The sequence below is a fragment of the Leptodactylus fuscus genome, chromosome 2 (genome assembly GCF_031893055.1).
Source record: "Leptodactylus fuscus isolate aLepFus1 chromosome 2, aLepFus1.hap2, whole genome shotgun sequence".
Classification (NCBI taxonomy): domain Eukaryota; kingdom Metazoa; phylum Chordata; class Amphibia; order Anura; family Leptodactylidae; genus Leptodactylus; species Leptodactylus fuscus.
The window spans coordinates 49775176-49794546 of NC_134266.1; the positions used below are offsets into that span (position 1 = coordinate 49775176).

Consider the following 19371-nt stretch of genomic DNA (forward strand, 5'->3'; position numbering starts at 1 on the left):
AATCCTGCAATACTAAGTAGAGGGCAATTCTTGGAGGAAATAGAAGATTCATTTTCTCTGTATTAACTGTTTCTGGACGTCAGCCATACTATTATAGTGGATGTTGGGTGTTTAATATAGCAGCGTCTCAGGAGTATTAACCCTTCTGATATTTCGATCAAACCTGATTAAAGCACTCTTATACATTCAGCTCATAGGTGCCGCCATTTTGGGTATGGTCGCCGTTCCTCAGATTGGGATCCGCCGGTAGCGATCCATTATCATGAAATATCTAAAAATTTTAAAAAATATTTTTACCATACAGTGAACGCCTTGATGACTTCAAGAAATGTTTGGACTTTTTTTTTTAAAGGTATTAAAATGTAACAAAAATTTAGTACATTTGGTATTGCCATATTCATACCATCCTGCAAAATACAGGTAACGTGTCATTTTGGCTACACAGTGTTCACCGTAAAAACGAAGCCCACAAGAAATTTGCAGAAACGCAGTTAATCTCTAATTGCACCCTATTTTAAGTTTTTTTTTTTGTTTGTTTTTGTTGTTTGTTTGTTTGTTTTTTTTTTTGGGGGGGGGGGGGGGTTACAGGTTCCCAGTACATTGTATAGTACCATTGCGAAGTAGAATTTGTCCCACAAAAATTAAGCCCTTGTATGGCTCTGTGAACGGAAGGAGTTATAAAAATTATGGATTTCGTAAGGCAGGGAGTAAAAAACGCAAATTGAAAAGTATCTGCAGTTGAAAGCCATGTAACTTAATTCTGCATGCTGGACCCGATAAATTACTGCTGAGCTCCTCTCTCATTACCATTTAGGAAACAGAGAATGATCATGAAATATTATAAATTATGTTTATTGTTTTATTGTTTCTTAATTTTAGGGTGAAGCAAGAGAAGCCAAGAGGATATTCTGATGAACCTAATAATGGGAACATTGATGCGGATAGTGATTTGGAAACTGAATCCAGTGAGGATGAGGAAAATACTTCAAAGAGATCAAGTAGCCATGACAAAAAGGAACGAAAAATCCATGAGAGACATAGACATACAAGCTCATCAAGTGAGGAAGAGGATGAGTACCACCGAAAGAATGCAAAAAATAAGAAACCAAGTGACAAAGACACAATAGAAAGAGGCAAATCTCATACCCAACGGGGTTATGAGAAAGAAAGAATAGACGATCGTGAAGAAAAGGCAAGGTACAAGGAGCATAGCAGGAGGGAAGACCAAGATTACAAAGAGAGAGAACAAGAGCGCAATAACAAGGATGGAAAACGCGAAAAAGAATATCGTAAGAAAGAGGATGAGGAATATTACACTGAGAAAGACAGACATGGGAAAAACCACAAAGAAAGAGTTAATGAGGACAAATGGAGAGACAGGGCTGATAAAGATCGAACAGATAAATTAGACAGAGAACATCGGAATAAACAGGACAGAGAAAGGTCAGACAGAGATTGGGGGGACAGGTCGGAAAGGGATCGGGGAGACAAGCCGGAAAGAGATCGGGGAGATAGGTCAGACAGAGATCGGACAGGCAGAGATCGGGCAGACAGGTCGGACAGAGATCGGGGAGATTATCCAGATCATGAAAATAGAAGTAGAGCAGAGCGAGATCGTACAGACAGGCGAGAAAGAGAACGTGAAGACAAAACAGACAGAGAGCTGAAGGATAGTTCAGATAAAACCAAGATTCAGAGAGACCATGAAAAGAAAAAGGAAAGCCAGTCATCCTCTGAAGAGAATCGGACTACTGAAAATGACCATGTTTCTGACCCCAAGCGCAAAGTGAACGAAACCACAGAAGAAGACAACTCTTCAACAAGCAAGTTTGCAAAACGCAGTAATGAAGAGACTGTAGTATCCGCCAGAGACCGATATCTTGCAAGACAAATGGCTCGCTCTGCAGTAAAAACTTATGTAGAAAAAGAGGAAGATTAAAAGACATTGATAATTTGGGGAGATCTGCAAGTAACATGTTAAAGAGGACCTTTCATGTCCTCATAGATGTGCGGTATTATATACTGCTAGAAAGGTGTTATTGCACTGAATTCAGCTTTCCCGGTAGGACCCTCGGTGCTGGTGATATCGGTGCTGTTAATTTTGTCATTGACACCTCCCATTGTCAGAATGGTGGGCTTTACAACTCAGCGTCATCTCTGGGCTGTGAGGAACACTCCCCTGTCAGTGCAAGTCTGTTAGACTACAGTCGGGGGATGGGGGCCATGATGCTGAGTTGTAAGGCCGCCCTTCTGATAGAGAATAGATATCGGTGACGTATTTATCAGCACCAGTATCTCCTGCATCAGGGCTCATATTGGTAAAAAACCTGTCGGCTGAATTCAGCGCACTGTAGGCTTTCTAGCGTTATATAATACCGCATATCTATGAGGGCGTGAGAGGTCCACTTTATTATGTTCCTTTTTTTTGTCATCGTTGCATTTCTCTGGTAAGAAATGCGGCTTTTTTTGGAATTTGTATTGTTGATATAACAGATCTATTTATGTCTCTTTTGGGGATTTTTTTTTTTTTGCTTTGGGCAAAAGTTGAATTGAATTTTTCAAGTAAATCCATGTTAAAGTCGTCCTGTGTGGTTTTGCTTTCAAAGATATAAAGTGGAGAGAATAACCATCTACAGAGCGCGCTCATAACGCTGACATGATTTTATTCTCATCCCGTCTTGATGGATTTTAGTTCAGCTTTTGGTATTTTACACTTATCATAAATCATTTTTACTGTTATAGTGACTTTTATGACACATTTCAGAACCTTGTAGATTTTAATTGTGTCGGCTCCAATGAGATGACAATTTATCTGGACAGGTGAACGGTCATGAGAACAGTGAAAGAAATGAGCCAAAGTGTTTTTTTTTTTTTTTGTTAAATCGTTTATCCGATTTGAGAGGATAGGCCATCAATATTAGATACGCGGGGATATGACACCTGAAGATCACTGGTACGGAGGCAGTGCGAGAGAGCAAACGATACACAAATGTAGCAGCAACTGTAGGTACTGTAGCACTGCTTCATTGTTGTCTGTAGGTCAGTGATGCAGTACCTATACTCACCACTATAACTTAGACAGGGTTGAGGGGATATCGTCACTCCTAATTAAGGTGTGTGGAGTCTTATTAAGTCATGAGCGCTCCACTGTGCAAAGGAACATGGGAAGAATATGCAAATCGGACTTCCATGGTGTAAGGTGTGTAACTCCACACACCTTAATGGTGGTTCTCTCCTTATGGAGTGACGATATCCCCTCAACCCTGTCTAAGCTTCTCACCTCTACCAGATCAGTCCTCTCTGCGCAAAGCTGATGAGATGCAAATACATCGAAATGGCTGTCCTTGGCTGAGAAGACTGTATCTGGTATAATCCCAACATCATTGCATACAAAGGCCTCTGAGAAGGTCGGGCATGATGTTAAAGGGAGCGCCCTCTATAGGTTTGTTTGACTGAGACTCTGTCTTCCTAATTACATCATGGAAGATAGACTTGCACATTCTCAGTCAGCGCCCTCTATTGGTGTGCATACTTGAGGCACTGAGATCCTAATTACACCATGGAAGTCAGATTTGCATATTCTTCACATGTACACTATAACTTATACAGCAAGTGAGCAGCAATGCTCTCTTGTACTGCCTTGGTACCAGTGACCTGTGAGGGTCCTGGGTGTCGGACCTCCTCAGATCTAATATTGATGGCCTTGCTTAAGGATAGGCCATCAATCTTAGAAAATGGATAACCCCTTTAAACGTATCTTTTTAAGAATTTTGGCAACTTTTTTTTTTTTTTGTAAATATTTCTCATCAGTATCTTTTTTTTTTTTTTTTTTTTTTTTTTTTAAATTTCTGCAGTTTTTACTCTAGCGCATAAGCCTAATAATAGACAGGCACTATCTGTTCTGTAGATTTCTGTTCAGTTTCATACCTCATTTAAAAAGTCATGAACCTGCTGAAAATTTCTCCCGTAATTCCTTTATTTTTAATTATTGCCACAAAACAAAGAGGAACAAAATCTTTTTTTATTTATTTATTTATTTATTTTTTTTAAATTAAATTGTAAATCTAGAATTACATATTGAAGTAAGTTCCAGGGACCAGAATGTCAGACTTTTGTATTCTCTTGCTTTCTATTCACACAAATTACCAGGTGCGTACTTTATAAGGGGTATCATTCATCATTTTAAGGGTAGGAGTCAGTGTGTGGGAAATCAGAAAATTTAGATTTACAGTATTTCAGCATCTGCATTTTACAGCTCTCCTAGAAAGCCTTAAAAATTACCAAATCTATTCTTCCCCTTGGATTTCCATATGCACCTATTTACAGTTGACATAGCTTGTTAATGAAACCCTGAAACGGCCCATTGACTTTAATGGGGTCCGTGGTTCAGTGAGACATAACCATAACACTGGCAAGTTGGACTGGATCCTTTAAAGAGTATCTTTCACCACCTCAAAAAAGTCCAGCTCTTTATATCAATTAATAACTGCTCCAGTGATCCTGGCAAAGTTGGAATTTTTTTCTCTAGACCCCACCCCATTCCCGAGCAATCAATGGTGTTAGTTTTGGTGCCTGATATGCTATTTATGCTCTGTACTGTCAAGAGGGGGGTGTTAGGCAGGAGTGTGATTCTGAGCTCTGACACTTGCTGCCTGTGATTGGAGCTCTCAATCACACCCCCTGCCTGACACTGCCCACCTGACATTACAGAGCTTAAATAGCACACCAGGTACCAAAACTAACTGCACTTGTTACTTAGTAACAGTGGAGGCTACAGAGAAACTTGATGATTATGGCTTACAGCCAAGGAAAACCCAAAAGTCATTATCTCGGAAATTAGAATAATTAACCCAAAACAGCTGCGAAGGCTTCCTAAGCATTTAAAAAGGTTCAGTAGGCGACACAATCATGGGGAAGACTGCTGACTTGACAGATGTCCAGAAAGCAGTCACTGACCCACTCCACAAGGAGGGTAAGTCACAAAAGGTCATTGCTAAAGAAGCTGGCTGTTCACAGAGCGCTGTATCAAAGCATATGGGAAGAATATGCAAATCTGACTTCCATGATGTAATTAGGAAGTCAGTGCCTCAGTTATGCACACCAATAGAGGGCGCTCACTGAGGATGTGCAAGTCTCTCTTCCATGATGTAATTAGGAAGACAGAGTCTCAGTCAAGCAATCCAATAGAGGGCGCTCCCTTTAACAGAGGGAACAAGGCAACTCGGCCTGAAGAATGAACATCGCTCTTCTTTTTTCCGTGAGCCGGAAGAAACGGCTCCCGGAAAAAGCTCCTGCGCGGCTCCCATTGATTTCAATGGGAGCCGTCTTTTTGATCAGCGTTTTGAGGCGTTTACGGCCTCAAAACCCTGACCAAAAAACTCTGTTTGAACTAAGCCTTAGGAGAGGACAGTAGCCTGTAGATACTGGATATCAAACCTGCAGTGGAGGTACCAGCTCGGCATAGTCTTTCAAAATCAGTGGGTCAGGAGACCTTTGGGGAGCCAAATTGAGAAAACACAAAGTGTACAATCTGCTGGTAGTGGAACCACTCCGAGGTGGGTAAGTGCAGAACCGAAGTGATGTACTCAAAGGGTATAAGTGTCAAAGTCAATGGCTTAACCAGGTCAGCTATATGGAAGAGTCCACGCTCAATCCAGGGGCGAACCATAGCAGCTGTGAATCCCCCCGGGAGGAGTGGGTGATACAAGAAGGAGCTCATCGAAGTGCAGGGCGAGGACAACAGGAAAAGTTTGGAGCAAGTTATACAGATAGCTCTGGTAAAATGAATGGGCCCTAAGAGGGGGATAGATGGAGGGGGAGAGGCCCGGGACCACAGAAATGCATTAGGATGGGTCGGGACCAGTCAGAGTTTCTCAATTTCAACCCATTTCATATAGGCCTGACGAGCCGCCCAGAATAGAATACAACGTAAATGCGAAGCCCAATAATAATGCAGGATATGTGGAACCGCCGGCCCCCCAGTATCTTTACTAGAAACCATCACCGAACGGGAGATACGATGGCGCTTACCATTCCAGATGAACTGGAAGATCACTTTCTGCAAGGCCCGCAACTCAGCGCGGGGAACTGCCACCGGTAAAGTCTCAAAAAAGTTGAGGAGTTTGGGGAGAAGGGGCATTTTAAAAGCTGTGATGCGCCCTATGAGGGAGATATGGAGTGAGCGCCATTTATCAAAGAGCCCATTTAGCTCGCGTAATAAGCTAGGGAAATTAGCAGCATATAGGGTAGAGTAGGATATTTTTCCATGTTATTGGTTACCTTGAGTTTAAAGGGGTTGTCCAGGCTAAACTTTTAAAGTTTAAGGGTCCATTCACATGGAGTAACGTGCCGTGTGATGTGGCACGTATACGGCATGTGAGTCTTTGCGCACCGTAAAAGCTCCCATTGATTTCAATGGGAGCCTGGATCGTATACGCCGCGTTATTTTGCGGCCGTGATTTTGCGCGGCACGTTACTCCGTGTGAATGGATCCTAAATCTGCGGAGGACAGAGACAATAAAAAAATAGGTACTCAGCTGTCCCAGTAACACATGGTGGTTGCGAATTCTGTGCATCTAGCATACTGCTGCCTTCACAGCTTCATTCCTTTATTGTTTTCCCCTCCCCCCTTTCAAAGCTCATGCGATATCTCTTCACCCTTGTGACACTGATGTGCTGCAGAGTCAGTAGTAGATGCTTTCCTTTTCTCTTTATACTAATTCCCAATCTGCAATGTTTCCATCTGCAAACTGTCTTGTGTATTTATCTTGCTATCTATACTTTAAAACCATGCAAATGTCCAACAGTAAAACTCCCCCTCCTCATGTTCTGATCTGCAGTGTAAAACCTCCTTCTTTTTTCTGCTGCTATCTCAACATTTATTGAATAGAAGAAGAGCAGAGAATGACAACACACATAGATGCAGTGTGATCAGTGTCAAATCTATGTTAGAAACAGGATAGCCAGCTATGTAAAAGAGTTACACAGGCTTTACAACAGAAAAATGGTATCAAAAATTTCAGTGCAAAGGTTTCCTTATCCTTTAAGTATGTGTGAATAAAGGGTAGTAGCCGATCCATTTCTTTTGCCTCTTACCTTTTGTTTATATAGATCTTTATGCTCTCAAACCTTTTATATGAAAAACACGAATCTATCATCTGGTGTTACACACCTTCGTGATCCCCAACAAAACTTGGATGAGGGCGCAGTTTTGTATTCAGTGAGGTTGATGTTACAATTGTACATCTTTATTTAGCTTTGACCATCACAATGATGGCAGCTTAAGAGTCCGTAGAGAAAATGATCTTGACTGATGTTACATATCTTCCCCCATTAGTTACTAGTGTCTTGGAAGCTAAAAGAAATATATTGGGGTGTGGAATTGTTGATAAAACAAAGAGTAAAATTGACCCTTTTTTGGGGTCGGTGTAAAGCGAAGTATCCATCAGGTCACAGAATTCTCATATCGCCTTGGTCCTGCCTTGTTAATCCTCCATCACTGCAAGTCTACATTCTGCAGATACAAATGCTCCTTGCTCAGATTCCTGCTCATGGCGGTACATTCTGGAAACAAGTGGAAACTTCTCTCTTTCCCTCTGGGTTTTAAGTCATTGAGCTTATTATGTGTATGAAAAGTCTGACCTCTTTCTTAAATGACTCTTATGACCCAATCTACAACACATGTTACTACTGGATGGCGTTCCAACAGTCTAGTGAGTACCAGGTGGTTCTTGGTTCTGCTGTTCCTTCACTGTGGACCTGGGATATACCGTCTAGGAAATCTTTCTTTTAATTTTTTTCTTTGTGATCTACCATTGGGCATGCTCTTGGGTGGAGCTTCTGTCCATCTAGGGATCCAGAGTTATATGCAATATCCCCTCTTTTTTTCCTCTTTCTTCTCTTTTACCTTTGCCCCCTCATCTCCCCTTCTTTTTCTATAATTCCGTAGCCAGCGCTTCCCCTCCTTCCCTACTGCTCATCCCTTCTCCCTACATAAGACATGACACAATTCTATGATTGATGGCCTATAACATGACCCCCCCCCCCCCACACCACGACTGATCATTGGTCCAGAGGCACCCCAGGAGAGCTCTGCTGCATTCTCGCCATACAAACTGTATCGGCGAGTGTAAGACTCCGTTCCCATGGAGTAACACGTCTCTAATTTAGACACGTAAACACGTGTCAGAATGAGGCGCTACAAAACAGATCCCATTGATTTCAATATGCGCCGGCTTACGCACACTACCCATTGAAATCAATGGGAGGCTTTATAAAGCATTGATTTCAATGTGTAGCGCGCGTAAGCCAGCACCCATTGAAATCAATGGGATCTGTTTTGAAGCGCCTCCCTCTGACACGTGTTCACGTTCCTAAATGAGCAGCGCGTTACTCTGTGGGAACGGAGCCTAAGAAATGCAACACTGCCCCAATGAAGTCTATGCAGTACCTCCACTCGCTGTTACAATTGGTACTTTTATATTGGCTAAAGAAATTTTCTAATAAGATTGCCGGCCACTCATGTAGATATCAGTGGGTTTGTCCAACTTTTATGTTGAATAACAAAATTTCGATGAACTGACTGCTTTCTGCAGGATCAGCCTCTGATCTGAGGGGGCTCTGATGCTTCATTCCATGCTTAGGATTATGGAGATTGTGCTATTTAGAATTGTGACCATGTGTAGGAAACCCTCATTGAAGCACCTTCTGTTAAAAAAAAAAAATAAAAATTGGAACCTCTAGTCTGGACCCTTGGTCATGTGCTGTAAAATCCAGCGTTAGAATAGAAATCTACGCCAGTCTTAAGAAAATTCCTAACTGTGCCCTTGCCATGAATTTTGCAGAATCTACCTAAAATCCTCCAAATTACATCGTATGACCCTAGCCTTAAAAGGTCAATATAAATAATGAATAATAACCAACACTTAGAATAAAAAATAACAATTTCTACATGCTAATAAACATATCACGTCCCAATACTGGGAATAGGCAAACAGTTTGTGTAACAGCCTCTTACCAAATACCAAACCTACCAAGCTTGTAAGAAATCCATACGTGACGCCATGCGGTATGTTGATATATTTATTATGGCAGTAAATTTCTTACAGTAACAGTTACAATACAAGGCACATACTGATGATTTACAATCCGTCTTGGAACATTCATAAGTGGAATGGCTGCATAATTTAATACAGATACATAATGTACAGGTGAATGAATATAATATATAGATATGTACAAATATAACTCCAATTACATGCTCTACTAAAGGCTTTACTATTCCTGATCAACACAAATATATAAATAGATGTATATATATATATACCAATAGCTGGTATCTCTCTGTGAAACCACAGGATGGCTTTGGACGCACACTTTTCACATAGAACCAGCTCATAGTATCACAGTGTCACTAAGTGCCTGCTGTGATTGTGCTATTAAAAAGAATCAGCAATCGGATTACACACGTAATAACAGTCTTCAAAAGATATTCTCTGAAATGGATAGCATCAAGTATTCCGACTGAACAGCATGAACTGACAATGGTACATAATATACAGACTAGTCGTAGAAATGGCTCTTAGTATTGGGCAGAATGCAGGGAACTAGGGACGGGATCAATAGTGAACAGCAAATCTTACCAAGTCTCCCAAATAGGTTACTCACTATTTTGACTGACATATGGATCGGTGATCCTTATGATTGTTGTGGATTTTAGAAGACTCAAAAGCAATCTCAATGTGTTGTAAAGATAAGTTCCTAACATGAGATCTGAGGGTCTGATACCTGCCAACCCCACTGATCATGTTCTCAGCAGCAGATACACAGAGAATAGAGCAGGAAGCAGACAACCCCGTCCTATGTATAGTGGTAGAACTGAGTCACTGCAGCTTAAGTCCTACTTGTGAATAGGAGCTGATCTGCAGTACCAGATGTGACCACTATACAGAGAATGGAGCTGTCTGCTTCCTGCTCCATTCTCTGTACCAGCTGCTGAGACCATGATCAGTGGGGGTGTTAGGTGATGAGTCCCCACCAATTTGGTATGCATGGCCTATCCTTGGAATAAGTCTTCAATATTTTTAGCCCAGCAAACCCATTTAATGCCATTGAAGCTTCCACAGTTAAAGTGCATTGTCTGCACATGTGAATTGATGGAATCACTTTTAGACTGTATATACAATAGAATATAGATGATAGTTCTGGGCCTCTGATTAATATCCCCCTGATGTGACCATGTATATACAGTCCTATGAAAAAGTTTGGGCACCCCTATTAATCTTAATCATTTTTTGTTCTAAATATTTTGGTGTTTGCAACAGCCATTTCAGTTTGATATATCTAATAACTGATGGACACAGTAATATTTCAGGATTGAAATGAGGTTTATTGTACTAACAGAAAATGCGCAATATGCATTAAACCAAAATTTGACCGGTGCAAAAGTATGGGCACCCTTATCATTTTATTGATTTGAATTCCCCTAACTACTTTTTACTGACTTACTGAAGCACAAAATTGGTTTTGTAACCTCAGTGAGCTTTGAACTTCATAGCCAGATGTATCCAATCATAAGAAAAGGTATTTAAGGTGGCCAATTGCAAGTTGATCTCCTATTTGAATTTCCTCTGAAGAGTGGCATCATGGGCTACTCAAAACAACTCTCAAATGATCTGAAAACAAAGATTGTTCAACATAGTTGTTCAGGGGAAGGATACAAAAAGTTGTCTCAGAGATTTAACCTGTCAGTTTCCACTGTGAGGAACATAGTAAGGAAATGGAAGACCACAGGGACAGTTCTTGTTAAGCCCAGAAGTGGCAGGCCAAGAAAAATATCAGAAAGGCAGAGAAGAAGAATGGCGAGAACAGTCAAGGACAATCCACAGACCACCTCCAAAGAGCTGCAGCATCATCTTGCTGCAGATGGTGTCACTGTGCATCGGTCAACTATACAGCGCACTTTGCACAAATAGAAGCTGTATGGGAGAGTGATGAGAAAGAAGCCGTTTCTGCACGTACGCCACAAATAGAGTTGCCTGAGGTATGAAAAAGCACATTTGGACAAGGCAGCTTCATTTTGGAAACAAAAATTGAGTTGTTTGGTTATAAAAAAAAGGCGTTATGCATGGCGTCCAAAAAGAAACAGCATTCCAAGAAAAACACATGCTACCCACTGTAAAATTTGGTGGAGGTTCCATCATGCTTTGGGGCTGTGTGGCCAATGCCGGCATCGGGAATCTTGTTAAAGTTGAGAGTCGCATGGATTCCACTCAGTATCAGCAGATTCTTGAGAATAATGTTCAAGAATCAGTGACGAAGTTGAAGTTACGCTGGGGATGGATATTTCAGCAAGACAATGATCCAAAACACCGCTCCAAATCCTCAGGCATTCATGCAGAGGAACAATTACAATGTTCTGGAATGGCCATCCCAGTCCCCAGACCTGAATATCATTGAACATCTGTGGGATGATTTGAAGCGGGCTGTCCATGCTCGGCGACCATCTAACTTAACTGAACTTGAATTGTTTGTCCAAAATACCTTTATCCAGGATCCAGGAACTGATTAAAAGCTACAGGAAGCGACTAGAGGCTGTTATCTTTGCAAAAGGAGGATCTACTAAATATTAATGTCACTTTTCTGTTGAGGTGCCCATACTTTTGCACCGGTCAAATTTTGGTTTAATGCATATTGCGCATTTTCTGTTAGTACAATAAACCTCATTTCAATCCTGAAATATTACTGTGTCCATCAGTTATTAGATATATCAAACTGAAATGGCTGTTGCAAATACCAAAATATTTAGAACTAAAAATGATTAAGATTAATAGGGGTGCCCAAACTTTTTCATAGGACTGTATATTATGTTACAGTATGATTCCACCAGAAGAAAACTATAGGACTCTATATGAAATTGTAGTTAGCGTCTCACTTCTATCTAGATGAAATCTCAGCGTCCTCTCAAACAGCCATTGTATTGTAGGTGAATTATTCATAGTGTTGAATAGTTTTTTGCTGAGATGTATGAGTATTTGCCTATCTATAATAGATACTTCTTATCAAACGATCCTGCCCCACAAACAACTAAAATTTCTTTAAAATATGTAATTTTTGAAAAAAAAAAATTCTTAAACCATGGTATTGCATCAGTGGGATAGATTTACTAAGCTGAATTTAGCTTAATTTGTGCTAAAACTGGTTTTATATGCTGCGCACCTGATTTATTATGTGCTTTAGGCTCCACGTAAAAAAAACCACTGTGGCTGAGATGCGTTGCAATTTTTTTCAGCAGCGTTTCCCCAACGCGTTTTCCTCTGCAGACATTCTGCCCCATTATACCTATATATAAAACGCCAGCGTTTCGGCAGGTATAATTGACATGCTGCGATTTTCAAAGCAGCTTTTTTTTCCTGTGGATTTATTCCTACAATGTTTGACTGGGATTAGCCAGAATCCCATTCACTTTGCAGATACTGTAAAGCACAGTATGTTTTGCTGCAGTGTTTCCATTTTTGCAACGTTTCCATTTTCTTCAGCCTTACAATTTTTCTTTCGTGAAAAAGGGAACAGGGTTATAGCACAAAAATTATGTTAAAATACTGGTGCAAACAAATTGGTGGTAAAATTTAGACTAGAAAGTCTAAAGCTGCATCCGATTTATCATCCAGCATCCGCCGCTTTGGTAAATCTCCCCATTTTAAGACAGACTAGTCTAAATTTATTCCAGTGTATTTTATTTCTTTCCTTGCAACCCCCTTTTAATATATTCTTTCGATGACTATAACTTTCTACCATGTGTTTATGTGTACAGAATTGGTCACAGGAAGTCAGTGGCATAACTAGGAATGGCAGGGCCCCATGGCAAACTTTTGACATGCCCCCCCCCAACCGACCCCCCTCCTCCACATTTCTGCGCACTCTATTATGCCCCTAGTGGTCCCTGCACACAGTATTGTGTCCCTTAGTGGCCCCTGCACACAGTATTATGTCCCTCAGTGGCCCCTGCACACAGTATTATGTCCCTCAGTGGCCCCTGCACACAGTATTATGTCCCTCAGTGGCCCCTGCACACAGTATTATGTCCCTCAGTGGCCCCTGCACACAGTATTATGTCCCTCAGTGGCCCCTGCACACAGTATTATGTCCCTCAGTGGCCCCTGCACACAGTATTATGTCCCTCAGTGGCCCCTGCACACAGTATTATGTCCCTCTGTGGCCCCTGCACACAGTATTATGTCCCTCTGTGGCCCCTGCACACAGCATTATGTCCCTCTGTGGCCCCTGCACACAGTATTATGTCCCTCAGTGGCCCCTGCACACAGTATTATGTCCCTTAGTGGCCCCTGCACACACAATTATGTCCCATAGTCGCCCCTGCACTCAGTATTATGCTCCACTGTGGACACCCATAAACAATTATTATACTCTGGGGTCTTTTCAGACCCCAGAGTATAATAATCGGAGACCCAGGGAGAATAAAAACATAAAAAACTACTGTTACTTGCCTGTCCCCTGTCTCTGCTGCAGTCCTCCGCTGGCGGCCTTCTTCAATGATGTCGGACGTCACATGACCCAGGACGCAGGCCGGGTTCATGTGACGTCAGACAACTAGGCCTGAAGCCTGCCTGGATCATGGAGAGGTAAGTAACAGTGTTTTTTTATGTTTCTTAGCTCTCCCCGGCCTCTGATCATTATACTCAGGGGTCTGCAAAGACCCCCGAGTATAATGATAGTCTTTGTGGGGCCTGCGGTGTCACTTACTGACCCCGGCCCAGCCAGGATTGGTAAGTAAATAGGGCCCGTTACCGGCTGGAGTAACTCCAGCCGGTAACGGCCTATTAAGAAAAAAGAAAAAACTGCAGCGGTATCGGCTGTCACCGGGCCCCCTAATGTCCCGGGCCCCATGGCAGCTGCCTCTGCTGCTACGGCGGTAGTTACGCCACTGCAGGAAGTTCTGTCTCTTATAACACTATATAATGGCTCTGATATATATGTATAGGTAGCTTATTACCTGTAATGTAACAATATATGTATGCATATGCAGGGATTTCTATGCCTACTGCAATGCAATGGTAAAAGTGGTCAATTGTAACAACTTATAATAACCGAGCCCTGAGAAGAGACTTACTGACCTGTATTAGAACTATACATTTTACTCTATAGATTTCCTTACTTTAGCATTACACCTTAATAATTCGTGTACTGTGTTTGCAAACTATGAATTGAAGGGGACACACATATCCTGTATATACATATACACTTACTGACTCTATGGAGAATAAATCAATGTATCACTCGGCAACAAGTGCAAAACAAGCCACATAAAAGTTTCATGTATAATATAATGTATAGCTATAATTTATACCATCTAATCAATATCTTTTATCACAGCCGAGTCTGCCGGGGTCACTCGTATAGCTGAATTATGCAAATAGAGTATTTGATCCTAAAACTAATATCAGCTACCAAAAAAAGAGTGTAGAATATTCTCAAAAATCCAATGTTTCCTGCTTATATATTCAAACAAACAGCGAATCTACACAAATGTGCAATGAAACATCTGCCGGGAATTTAAGGATGTTCATTTTTATGGTCACGTGTTATAAAAAGCAATATCGTGCAATTACTAGAGATTTAGGTGTATATATATATGGTAAGGTTGGGGTCGGTCAACTTTACCAAATTATACACCAAGGAGGACTTAACTGCTTTTTAAGCGACAGGATCTCTGTCTTTCGGGTCCCCATGCGGTGTAGCTCTACTCACTATATACTCACTATATAATCCTTAATGTAGTTCCCCTTTCCCTACCACTGTTTGAGGACAGTCACCCATGGATATGTCATGTAGTCCGCCTTCATACAGGAAGAGCATGCTCAGTTTCTCTGTTTATTTCCTATATCTGTTTATTATATATTTAATATAGCTGAGCCCGGGCTGATGACATCATAAAAGTGTGCCGGACATCACCAGGAGTGCACCGGATGCTGCAAAAATGCCCAAAAGAGGTAACGGAAGGTAAGTAATGTGTTTTTTTTTATGTATTACTCCTCTGAAGAGATCCCACAGTAAAATAATATCACTTTCTACTTTGACATAACTTCGGCTGTGTTTGTCTTAGAGAGCTAGAAATTTGATAAATAGGATCCTAGGAGCTGTAAGAGTATTCTACACTATGTTTTCTTGATAGGTTCCTAGGAGCCCTGACAGTGTTCGATACTATGTTTTATAGATTGGTTCCTAGGAGACCTGACAGTGTTCTACACTGTGTTTTATTGATAGGTTCCTAGGAGCCATTAGAGTGTTCTACACTATGCTTTATAGATAGATCCGTAGGAGCCCTGACAGTGTTCTACACTATGTTTTATAGATAGGTTCCTAGGAGCCCTGACGGTGTACTACACTATGTTTTATAGATAGGTTTGTAGGAGCCCCGACAGTGTTCTACACTGCTTTATAGATAGGTTTGTAGGAGCCCTGACAGTGTACTACACTATGTTTTATAGATAGGTCTATAGAAGCCCTGACGGTGTTGTACACTGCTTTATAGATAGGTTTGTAGGAGCCCTGACAGTGTACTACACTATGTTTTATAGATAGGTCTATAGAAGCCCTGACGGTGTTGTACACTGCTTTATAGATAGGTTTGTAGGAGCCCTGACAGTGTTCTACACTGTGTTTTATAGATAGGTTCCTAGGAGCCCTGACTGTGTTCTACACTGTTTTATAGATAGGTCCGTTGGAGCCCTGACAGTGTTCTACACTATGTTTTATAGATTGGTTCCTAGAAGCCCTGACAGTGTTATACACTATGTTTTATAGATAGGTTCCCAGGAGCCCTGACAGTATTCTACACTATGTTTTATAGATAGGTTCCCAGGAGCCTTGACAGTGTTCTACATTATACTTTAATCCAATTTAATGTGTGGTTTGTTTCAAACTTGTTCAATCCAAAACGAATCAGGGACCCGAGCCACCAAACCTGAAACAAATCTTGAAAGGTTTGTCCATCTCTAGTCAGTCCATCAGTTGAGGAGCGTACAGAGCAAGGTGCTCCTGGTTTCACTAGTGAGCAGACTGTCACATGCTCCATAGTAAGGACTGGCCTTTATGAGCTGAAGATATATTGAAGCTATGGGTATGCAGACCCTGCAAGAGAGGGCACATGGGAGATGGGTGGTGACAGGTACAGTGCAGATGGTTTATCTACATGATTGCTCAAGTTCTTTTTAAAATAGTTGTATGTTCAGGAAACCCCTTTAAAGGAACTCTAACTATAATCTATAAAGGCCTATTCACACTGTGGAATTTTGTTCTGACTTTGAGGCAGATTCCAACTCAAAATCAGTGCCAAAAGAGTCCCTGATTTTGCCTCCTATTCAATAGGAGGAATATAGTGAAGCAGGACACTAAAAACTAAGTGTTCTGCGCGATCTTCCTGATTCAGCTGCAGCAGCGACAGCACAAGCTGCCCCACTCATAAGACACATTTGTCTGAGCCTATTCAGCGGGAGGAAGCCAAAGTGGAAACCCACAGGTCGACTTTCTGCTGAGGGGTAAAAATGGCGGAGAAAGTGTGACGCAAATTCATCTTCCTTTTTCACCATATAAACTTAGACTAAGAAGATCTGACTAAAATGACTGTGGTTGACCTAAAGGGTGACCAATGGACCTGATGCCACTATCTGAGAAATCTGCCATGTTTTCTAATCCTGCACAACCCCTTTAGCCCCAGACTGAGAATGAAATGTTACCGAGCCTAGAAACATGAAGCCAGACTCCCCTATAAAAGGAACAGACATCCATCGATATTACTACAATAAACATAATAAGATGTATATGAGCTACAGCTGCCATTACTCTGCTATGTTGTATGTGGGGTTTTTTTGCAAGTCTTTCACAAAGGGCTTTTGCTGCATATGACTAGTACATGTATGAACCTTACATTATATTACTTCTGGCATGTCCTATATATATATATATTTCTGCTAACGCTCATAAATCACATACAAGAACACATCCGCCACAAAATATAAAGGATGTCAGAGGTGTAATGAAGTTACTGGACCACCACTTGGCAACGTCCACTTTTAGGCAGAGTTTTCCCAAGCCCTTATTGTCTTTTCAGGACAATCCCAGCAAATTTTGGGATATTTGTTAAGCATGTTTTCCCATTGGGGGAGATTTATTATTCCCCTAAAGAAAAGTTGCAGACTTCAAAAATTGGCAAGTGATGTATTTGTTCCATGGTCACACTGATGGCAGGGCCATTGACCCCACCAGATTTATCACAATTTTTTTTAGGCATGAATGATGCCTGAAATCTGGGCCTGCTATAAGGTGTCATAGACTTCAGTGTAGGCCTATAGCTAGCTAAGGTTTGCGCCTCATTTATGAGTTGGTGTGTGCCTTGTAATACGTCGGGCGAATCCACCATGTGCAGGGATTACCAAAACGGGTGTGCAAAACACTAGTCCTGATAAATCCCCCAATTATTGCTGCTATACAGAATACTGTAGACAACCGCTTCTTGAGCAGAAGACATCCTGGCACACAGATGATCAAACTGGGTCCATTTTCTCCAACCCCAAATGATTGTTTTCGGTAGGGAAAACAGTTTCTAGCCATAAAGTGCCAAAATTTTTTAAAAGCACGGCCTACTATGTAATATGTGGTTGGGATGAGGGTACCAAATCGGGAGCTGTTAATACAGATCAGTTTCCTTTGCTGGTACCTAGAAAGGGGTCCCAAGCATAGGACCCTCCTTTATAATTATTATACACCCTATAGACAAAGGCTGTCCTGATAGTTCAATTCCTTTTAAGGGAATCTATCATGTTGAACATGCTGTTCTATTTCTGGCAGGAAGAGCTGAGCTGATGCACCCTAGACTTAGAAGTCCAGTGGGCGTCCCTACTCTCTTTCCTTGTATAGGTGTGATGGCTGTAGGGCTGCCCACTGGACTCCCAGGGTCAGACATGGCAGGAATATAAATCAACATATTACCAGTCATCCAGAATTGTATATATAGAAGATATATAGAATGAACAATCCCACCCGTCTCTATCACTGCTCAACCAGTCTACATTTCTGACTTCTGTAGGATCCTATAACTCATAGAATATTTTTAGGAAATGAATGGTGTACAACATACATTGCATAATAGCATGACCAAAAGGAAATCTACAAAGCAGTGCGGTATCCATATCGTAGATGAATTTGTATTGAAGGCCATACAGATCCCATTCTTAGGACCTCTTTATACATGGAGGAGACTTCATTACACATTTTATAGCATGACACGGCTAAACATATCTATGATATTCAGCAAAGGTGTAATATGATGTGCGAGCCATGGGTTCTAATGCATCAAAACTTAAATATATGTATGTATACATGTATGTATCTATAGACGTGTTACCAGGATCTATAGAATATAAATGAAGAGCTCAACGGAAAAATGGCCTAAGTCCAAAAATCAATATTGTGAGAAAAACGAAATTTAAAGTTTTAGCCTAAAGCAAACGGGCATTATTGTGGAATATATCTATCCAATGTAATCAGCTAATGAACACCGTTAATCCTAATCATAAATTGTATTATTTATTAAAAAAATTGCAGCTTCATGTATAAATATTATTTATTTAATATTATTAATTAATTACTACTATTATTAAACGATGAAGAATAATAATTACCTGCCTCCCTTTTCGGCGCTAAATATGTGCAAAAGTCGATTTAGAGCCTTTTAAACAATAAGACAAAGTTTTTACTCTAATATAAACAACAGACCGGAAGTCACGATTTCAATGAAAAAATGACCAACGAGAGTGAAGTAAGTAAGTTTGTATTGGACTTAGGCCATTATTCCATTGAATGTAAATTCTTCTGCATTGAAATATATGGACTTAGGTCATTAATCCTAGGTACCTTGTAAACCCAATGCATAGAACGAGGTACAAAGAAGCTTTCTAGGTAATAATTTGAAATATGACAAAATGTGGACTTAGGCCATTTTTCCGTTGAGCTCTTCAAATGTATGTATCTATAGACGTGTAACCAGGTTCTATAGAATATAAATGTATGTATTTATAGACATGTTACCAGGTTAGTCTCTTATTTGCATTTAAACACATCTTTTACGGTAAATCAATGCAGAAAAAAATAATTTATATGAAAATAAAACATCCACAAATTGTTATTAGTGTAATAAATACACTTCATGTGCAATGTTGTCCGGACACAATGATGTGCAGTCTAACATATTCCTCAATATAATATAAAAATATATAGCTAAACTGTTACGATATATTAAATATACTTTAAATTATTTTATAATACTTCTTACAGGAGGCAATCCAAAGCAGACCA

General features: G+C 40.7%; 1 protein-coding gene across 1 annotated transcript in view; it reads left to right on the forward strand.

Moving 5' to 3' along the window:
* Positions 1–2669, forward strand: part of NSRP1 (nuclear speckle splicing regulatory protein 1) — a 36379-nt gene extending 33710 nt beyond the window's left edge. The window contains exon 7 of the mRNA XM_075263770.1: positions 880–2669. Coding sequence (XP_075119871.1) covers positions 880–1939 — 1060 coding nt within the window. The 3' untranslated portion in view covers positions 1940–2669. The remainder of the gene's footprint in view (positions 1–879) is intronic.
* Positions 2670–19371: the final 16702 nt, after the last annotated feature.